Source organism: Myotis brandtii, unplaced genomic scaffold (assembly GCF_000412655.1).
Source record: "Myotis brandtii unplaced genomic scaffold, ASM41265v1 scaffold120, whole genome shotgun sequence".
In the NCBI taxonomy this organism is placed as follows: Eukaryota; Metazoa; Chordata; class Mammalia; order Chiroptera; family Vespertilionidae; genus Myotis; species Myotis brandtii.
Window position 1 is genome coordinate 1,356,472 of NW_005354174.1, and position 9,258 is coordinate 1,365,729.

At 38.7% G+C, this 9,258-nt stretch overlaps 1 protein-coding gene across 1 annotated transcript in view; it reads left to right on the forward strand.

Moving 5' to 3' along the window:
- Positions 1-9,258, forward strand: part of PPM1D (protein phosphatase, Mg2+/Mn2+ dependent, 1D) — a gene marked incomplete at its 5' end in the record, with an annotated part of 33,755 nt that overhangs the window by 5,538 nt on the left and 18,959 nt on the right. The window contains one exon of the mRNA XM_005858698.2: positions 6,683-6,911. Coding sequence (XP_005858760.1) covers positions 6,683-6,911 — 229 coding nt within the window. The remainder of the gene's footprint in view (positions 1-6,682; positions 6,912-9,258) is intronic.

Here is a 9,258-nt window from a genome sequence, read left to right on the forward strand (position 1 = left end):
AATTTGCATATAGTCGCTCTGATTGGCTGGTGGGCATGGCTTGGGCGTAGCGGAGGGGCAGTCAATTTGCATGTTTCTCTTTTATTAGATTAGATTATTGACTATATTCCTTATGCTGTACTTTACATCCCTGTGACTGTTTTATGACTACCAATTTGTACTTCTGAATCCCTTCACCTTTTTCTCCCAGCATCCCAAACCGGCCTCCCCTCTGGCAACCATCAGTCTGTTCTCTGTGTCTGACTCTGTTTCAATTTTTTTTGTTCATTTATTTTGTTCTTTAGATTTCACATATCAGTGAAATCATATGGTATTTGCCTTTCTCTGACTGACTTATTTCATTGAGCATAATATCTTCTAGGTTCATCCATGCTGTCACAAACTAAGACTTCATTCTTTGTAGTATGCCATTGTATATTTGTACCCCAACTTTTTAATTCACTTGTCTATTGATGGGGAGTTGGGTTGCTTCCATATCTTGGCTATTGTAAATAATGATGCAGTGAACATGGGGGTGCGTATATACTTTCAAATTAGCATTTTGTCTTAACCAGATGGCGTTCATTTTATAATTATTCATTAAAGTGTATACTTATGTTTTATGACCTTTTCAATATGTGTGCTATGTTATATTTCACAGTTTTTTTTAAAAATAATATTTTATTGATTTTTCACAGAGAGGAAGGGAGAGGGACAGAGAGTTAGAAACATTGATGAGAGAGAAACATCGATCGGCTGCCTCCTGCACACCCCCCACTGGGGATGTGCCCACAACCAAGGCACATGCCCTTGACAGGAATCGAACCCGGGACCCTTCAGTCCACAGGCCGACGCTCCATCCACTGAGCCAAACTGGTCAGGGCAAGTTTTTTTAAGTTAAAAGAAAATAAGGCATCAATTTTGTAGGCATAGATCATAGCAGACAGTTCCCTAGCCCATCCATTTCTATAGTTTGGTTATAGACATCCTGAGAAGCTCAGCTTAGCTTCAATTATTTTATGGGTTAAGTATAGCTTTTGCTAAAATTTAAAAAAACACACACATTTTTGTTGATTTTAGAGAGAGAGGGAGGGAGGGAAAGGGATAGAGAGGTAGAAACATCGATGAGAGAGACACATTAGTCATCAGCTGCCTCTTGCACACCCCACACCAGGGATCGAACCCGCAACCCAGTTATGTGCCGTAACTGGGAATTGAACCAGGGACTTCTTGGTTCATGGGTTGATACTCAACCACTGAGCCACACTAGCAGGGCTAAAACATGTTCCTTTTACAGTAAATAAGCTAGTATAGATTCTTTTTTCTGCAGCTAAGAATTTAAAATAAAAAATCTATTATCACAATAAAGGTAAGTGAGGTAATCTCCCGTAAAGGGGGGTTAAGCACATTTAGAAAACAAATACCTACAGTATGCAAGTACTTCAACTGTTTGCAAAAAGTACCGAAAACAAAATGGAAAGGATAAAAGAAAAAGAGCTAAAAATAAAAAGATATTCGAAGACACAATATTAACATTATTTAAACCACATTTTGGTCAAAAGCATTATGTACAAAGAGATATGCTGCAAAGATCTAAAAATACTGAATGTGTTCCCTATTCATTTGAAATGTCACCTTTATCATATGCTACATTTGCCTCAGATCTATTTCTGGATTCATCCTACTCATCTATTTATGGTACTTAAATAGCAATTTTAAGTATGCCTCAATTATTTCAATATTATCTTAAGTATTTTTCCAGATAAACTTTTGAAGCACCTTGCAAAATTAAAAAAACACACACACCCTGTTGAAGTTCTTATGGGAACTGCAGTATATTAGTTATAAAGTAATTGACATCTTTAAAATTTGACATACTTAATTAGTCTTCCTTGTTTCCTACTTTACATTTGAATCTTAAATTATTTAAAAATGACAAAACTAGGAGCATATTAAAAAGATAGTATCAGTATATGAATTCTAACTTAAGAAAAGCATAGTAAGAAAATATACATGTCATTAAAACAAAGACTAATACATTTTTAAAAAAATTTATGTTTATTGATTTCAGAGAGGAAAGGAGAGGGGGAGAGAGGTAGAAACATCAATGAGAGAGAATCATTGATCGGCTGCCTTCTGCACACCCCCCACTGGGGATTGAGACCACAACCTGGGTATGTGCCCTTGACCAGGAATCGAACCCAGAACCCTTCAGTCTGCAGACCGATGCTCAATCCACTGAGCCAAACTGGCTAGGGCCTAATTCATTTTATAACATAAAAATATAACATTTTTGAATGAAGTAAAGCTATTCTAAATAGAGAACATGATAAATTTAAAACTTGGGATACTTATATAGCAATTAACATACAGTCATTTAATTCTCAGGAGGTAGGTACTATCATTATCTCTATTTTAGAGAGGAGGATACTCTGGCACAAAAGTTTTACCCAAAATCACACAGGTAATAAGTGGAGATGCCTGGGATTCAAACCCAGTCAATATATCATACTGCTAATCATTATGCTAAGAGTTCTTACAGAATTCTAATGCCAAAGTAAGTATCTACACTAAGAAAAGAGAAACATGCAAATTAGTGTCACTCTGCTATGTCACCAGCCAATCAGAGCAACCATGCAAATTAACCCAACAAAGATGGCGGTTAATTTGCATATGCAGGTGAGGAGTGAAGACTGAAGGCTCCAGTCGGAGTGAAGACTGAAGACTGAAGAGGCTTGGCTTCTCTGCTGCAGCCCCAGCGGAGAAGCCAAGCCTCGCTGGGGCCGGACCAAAGGCCTGAGTCCTGGGAGCCAGAGGAAAACCGGTGCCTGCAGCCAGGGGAAGGAAGGCCTATTGCACGAATCTTTGTGCAACAGGCTTCTAGTGAAGATATAAAAAAGCCTTTAGGAAAGCAATTTGGAAATGTTATTAACAATCATCAAGAGATTATCTTTAGCCCTAACTGGTTTGGCTCAGTGGATAGAGCATCAGCCTGTGGACTGAAGGGTCCTGGGTTTGATTCTGGTCAAGGTCATGTACCTTGGTTGTGGGCTCGATTCCCAGTGGGAGGGTGTGCAGGAGGCAGCTGATCAATGTTTCTCTCTCATCAATGTTTCTAACTCTCTATCTCCCTCTCTGTAAAAATCAATAAAATTTATTTTTAAAAAAGATTATCTTTAACTAAATAATTCAGCTTTTGAGAATTTTTTTCTTAGGAAATAATCCAAAGGAAAGGAAAGGCTATGTTGCTTTTATTTTAGCCCTTATTTATAACTAGAGGCCCGGTGCACGAAATTCGTGCACTGGGGGTTGGGGGGGGGTTCCCTCAGCCCGGCCTGCACCCTTTTGCAGTCTGGGTGCCCTCTCACAATCCGGGACCCTTCGGGGGATGTCCACCTGCCGGCTTAGTCCCGTTCCCAGGGATCGGGCCTAAGCTGGCAGTCGGACATCCCTCTCGCAGTCTGGAACCCCTCGCTCCTTACCGCCTGCCTGCTCGCTGCTCCTTACCACTCAGGTCGCTGCTCCTTAGTGCTGCCATGGAGGCTGCTGAGGCTACCTCCACCGCTGCTGCCCTCGCCAGCCATGAGCCCGGCTTCTGGCTGAGCGGCACTTCCCTTGTGGGAGCACACTGACCACCAGGGGGCAGCTCCTGTGTTGAGCATCTGCCCCCTGGTGGTCAGTGTGCATCATAGTGACTGGTGGTTCCGCTTTAACGATCACTTAGGCTTTTCTTATATAGATAGTATAGTGCACACTTGTCCAGCACCCATTCACCTTCTGTTGGATTTGATTCATCCCAGAGGCTAAAACCTTTCAATGAGTGTCCACCAGTTTCTATCACTAGAACCTCAGAGGTATCCTTCTCTCTATTTGACACCTGTGAACTACCTAATGTCCTTCCAATAAATTCCCTATTTAATGTAGATTGAGTCAGTTTGTGTTATTTTCAAAGACCTGTAATACAAAACTAGTTCCAAAGGGTAGGTTGCAGGCAACTGCCCTTCAGAAAAATGTAAGTCATGGAATCAATAAGAGGTAGAAGGCATCAGGACTCTCATTCATATTCTAGATGGTAAGCAAACAGCCCATGTATGGAGTGGTGAGATAGGGCTGAATTCATCAATAAAGAAAACAGTAAGCAGATAGTCTGCTGTCAGCATACTAGTTTAGAACTGTGGTTAAAACTTTTCTGGTCAACTAATGCAAATACTTAGGCAAACACTGGCCTAAGACCTCATATAACTCTTAGAAACAACAAATAATTTGATATGACTGTTAAGAACTGAATTTGGGGGGCGGAGGAAGAAGAACTGAATTGTGTCCCTCCAAAAAAAGTTTTGTTGAAATCCTAACACCTAGTACCTCACAATAGGACCTTATTTGGACATAGTCTTTTTTGTTTGTTTTTTTAATTCTCACTCGAGGATATTTTTCCATTGATTTTTAGAGAGTAGAAGGAAGGGGGAGAGACAGAAAAACATGGATGTGAGAAAGACAGTTCGATTGTGTTGCCTCCCACATGTACCCCTACAGGCTACTGGAATCGAACCTGGGACCCTTCAGTTCTTGGGCTGAGGCCCTATCCACTGAGCCAAACCAGCTCACGCAGGAATAGGGTCTTTACAGTGGCAATCTATAAAGTTAAGATAAAGTCATTAGGGTGGGCCCTAATCCAATATGACTGGTGTTCTTATAAAAAGAGGAACTTTGGCCCTGGCCAGTGTGGCTCATTTGGTTTTAGTGTCTGCCAGTATACCAAAAGGTCACAGGTTCAAAATACCTAGGTTGCAGGTTTGGTTCCCAGTTGGGACGCATACAAGAGGCAACTGATTGATGTTTCTCTCTCTTCCTCTCTCTAAAAATTAATGAACATGCCCTCCTCGGGTGAAGATTAAAAAAAAAAAAAAAAGAGGAAATTTGGACCCAGGGACACACAGGGGAAGATGATGTGAAGACACATAGGGAAAAGACAGCCATGTGACTAGAGTGAGAAGTCTACAAGAGAGTAAATACCAGGAATCGCCAGTGAAGGGGAAGAGCCAAGGAATGATTCTCCCTCAGAGCTTTTACGTAGAGTATAGATAATGGACCTGCCACTCACCACCTTGACTTTGGACTTCTAGCCTTCTAGAACTGTGAGACAATACATTTTTGGTAATTTGTTAAGGCAGGTCTAGAAAACAAGCACAATGATATAGAGCAGAGGTTCTCAACCTGTGGGTCGCGACCCCTTTGGCGGTTGAACGACCCTTTCACAGGGGTCGCCTAAGACCATCCTGCATATCAGATATTAACATTATGATTCATAACAGTAGCAACATTACAGTTATGAAGTAGCAACGAAAAAAATTTTTTTTTTAAATATATTTTATTGATTTTTTACAGAGAGGAAGGGAGAGAGATAGAGAGTCAGAAACATTGATGAGAGAGAAACATCGATCAGCCGCCTCCTGCACATCCCCCACTGGGGATGTGCCCGCAACCCAGGTACAAGCCCTTGACCGGAATCGAACCTGGGACCTTTCAGTCTGCAGGCCGACGCTCTATCCACTGAGCCAAACCAGTTTTGGCGCAACGAAATAATTTTATGGTTGGGTCACAACATGAGGAACTGTATTTAAAGGGCCAGAAGGTTGAGAACCACTGATATAGAGGAAACAATTAAAAGATTTGGGGAGATAGGGATCTTTTATTAAATCTATTATACGCATATAATCCCCACTTACCTAACCCAAGAATGGTTTAGAAGACTCTTCAAAGTTCTTCGGGCCCCCCCCCCCCACACACACAGCAGAAATTTTATTTGATGGTAGTACAACTTCGCAGTTATTTTTTTTTATATGGCTAGTCCATTCTTTTGTCTTTAGGAAATTCTTCCCTACCCTAAGATCGTGATTGTACCTTCCTATATATTTTTAAAGCATTTTAGTTTTTCTTTTCATGTTAGGCCTTTAATGTACCTGTAATTGATTTTTTGTGTTTGGCATCAGGGACCCAAAGTTATTTTTTTTTTCTCTCTCTCTCTTGTCCTAATTCCAATTATTAAATGTCTATCCTTTCTCCATTGTTTGTAAGTTTCAAAATATGCACGGGTCTGTTTTTCTGCTCACTATTGTGTTCTGTTAGTCTACTGGTTTACAGCTTTTCCATAAAAGTCTTGTTAGGACTATGTTAGCATTGTCCCTGGATATACAGGGGGCGAGGGCAAAAGTAGGTTTACAGTTGTATATGAAACAGTTTGTTCTTGTGTTATTACTTATTATCTTAATACAACTGTAAACCTACTTTTGCCCCATTCTGTAATGATGAAAGGATTAATTCAAGTCCTTTAAAAGCTTTCAAAATATTTAAAAAAAAATTTTCCCAATACTGCCCTAGCCAGTTTGGCTCAGTGGATAGAGTATCAGCCTGCGGACTGAAAAGTCACGGATTCGATTCCTGTCAAGGGTACATGCCTGGGTTGTGGGCTCGATCCTCGTAGGGGGTGTGCAGAAGGCAGCCGATCAATCATTCTCATCATTGATGTTTCTATCTCTCTCTCCCTCTCCCTTCCTCTCTGAAATCAATAAAGATGTATATTTAAAAAATTTTTCCCAATGCTAATTAAAATTTTATAATGCTAACTCAGCATATGATACATAAACTGTATTAGAATAAAACATAAGTTACCTGGAAGAGTAAAATATTTTATTTCGTATTACAGCAGAATGGCCAAAGACTATGACGGGTCTTCCCAGCACGTCAGGGACAACGGCCAGTGTGGTCATCATACGGGGCATGAAGATGTATGTAGCTCACGTGGGTGACTCAGGCGTGGTTCTTGGAATTCAGGATGACCCAAAGGATGATTTTGTCAGAGCTGTGGAAGTAACACAGGACCATAAGCCAGAACTACCCAAGGAAAGAGAACGAATTGAAGGACTTGGTGGGAGGTAATCATTATGCTGTTTTGTCTTTCCTCTCTTGGTCTATTTAATCCTTTTCTGCTTTACTAACCAGTTTGTCCTATTTCTCCCTTTCGATGAAGTGATTTTTCTCAATATTATATGTTTTTTGTTTGCCTGATAAAGTACCCATGTGCATTCATATTTATCTCATTACTTTGAATTGACTTTTATTTCTGATAATGGCTCCAAAGAGAAATATTTTAGTGGAATTCAAGTAACAACATATGCAAGGATTTATTTTTTATTGTTTTATTTTTTGCAAGGATTTATTGAAGACCTTTTACATGAATAATGGTCAGCATGACCTTCACAATTTGAACTGAACAGCCCTTAGAGTTCCAGAATAGAACAGTTTGATCTTATTTCAGGAATCGAATTTTGTTAAAATTAACCTTCAGTTTTTTCTTTGATTTCTAAGTCGTGCTGTAAACCTTTCTTCTTATTTTTTATTCTCTATTTTAACTTACTGTCTCAATGTGTAGTTTATAAACTATGAACTGAAATTGACTTCAACATGGTATTTTTATGATACAAACTAAAATGTAAGATTATTCTAAAGTAATGAGGAATAAATAGCATGAGAAAACTAAAAAATTATTCCAATACTTATTTGTAACAATTGAAGGCCTAAGGCAATTTAAATGTTTTCTAAATAATAATTATAATGAAAGCCTTATAATATTACTAGCCTCTCTTTCTTGCTTTTAGTAAATCAAAAGTCTTTTTCAGAGTAATAATAAACTAAGAAAAATAATTAACATTCTTAATTATAAGGAGTTCAAAACATCAGTAAGAAAAACACCCTCCCCGCCCCCAGATAGGTGGATAATGGAGAGGAAGTTTGAACAACAAAAATACAAAAGAGTAGTAAACATGAGAAAAAATGTTTAACATTATTGAAATGAAACTCTATTTCCTTCTGTTGGGTTAGCAAAGGTTAAAAAACTAGAGAGGTACTTTTTAATTGAAGTGGGTCTCCTGTGGGAAGGATTTTAAGTTGGTACAAACTGTATAGAATATAATACCTATCACTAGCTTTAAATGTTTATTTTTTTAAAAAGAGAGAAAAAATGTTTATAGATGCAGTAATTTCAGAAATCTACTCTAAAGAAGAAATCTGAAATGTGGACCAAAATATATGAAGAGTCATTGATTGCAGGAATGTTTAATGACTATTAATGGCTGGAAAAAACTTGAAGGCCCAATAGCTGGAGAATGGTTAAGCATATTATAACACATACTAATAACAATGAATATGATATAGCTATTTAATGTTTATAGATAAACTAGAGACCCATTGCATGAAATTTGTATACTGGTAGGGTCCCTAGTGGCTGCCAGCTGGGTACTCCCTCCCTTCCCCCAGCCAGCCCCACCCCCTGGTCGAACTCTCGGACAAATGCCCAGTCGAGGGGACAATTTGCATGCTATGCTTTTATTATATAGGATTTTAAAAAATCAATTATATTATGAAAAATTTTAAGCATAATTAAAGAAAGGTAAAGAGAGTATTCTAATGAATTCTCATGTTTATGAGGTATTTTTAATAATAGAATGCCTATAGGTAACAGAATAAGCAGCATATAAAATGAGAGAGTGTAATCTCAACTATGCTGAGAAATAAGAATAGGATAGAAATATACCAAATGTTAAAAATTTTCTGAATGATGATTTGCTTATGTATATATGCATACACATACTTTTTTAGGTAGCATAAAATGATGTACTATAGAAGGTCTCTCAACTACTATTGTCCCATAGGCCACTCAGTTCTCTTCCACCTACAAGAAACTAATATTACCGTTTATTGTTCAATAGACTGATATTCATATACAGTCAAATATGAAATTATACCATGTATGGAAGTACTATCATTTAGTCTGTTGAAGAATATTTATTTCTAATTTTTTGTTATTACAACACTATTGTAAAACGAAAAATCCTGCACATGCATCTTTTTGTACAGTGCAAGTATTATTTGAAGGATCATTTCCTAGAAGTGGTATTGCTGGGCCAAAGAGGAGTATGCGGGGCATGCAGGAGGCAGCCAATCGATGTTTTGTTCTCACTTCAATGTTTCTCTCTCTCTCCCTCTCCCTTCCTCTCTCTCAAAAAATCATTTAAAAAATATAGCCTGGCTGGTGTGACTCAGTGGTTGAGCATCGACCTATGAACCAGGAGGTCATGGTTCGATTCCCAGTCAGGGCACATGCCCGAATTCCGGGCTCAATCCCTGGTGTGGGGTGTGCAGGAGGCAGCCAATCAATGATTCTCTCTCATCATTGATGTTTCTCTCTCTCTCTCTCTGTCTCTCTCTCTCTCTCTCTCCCTC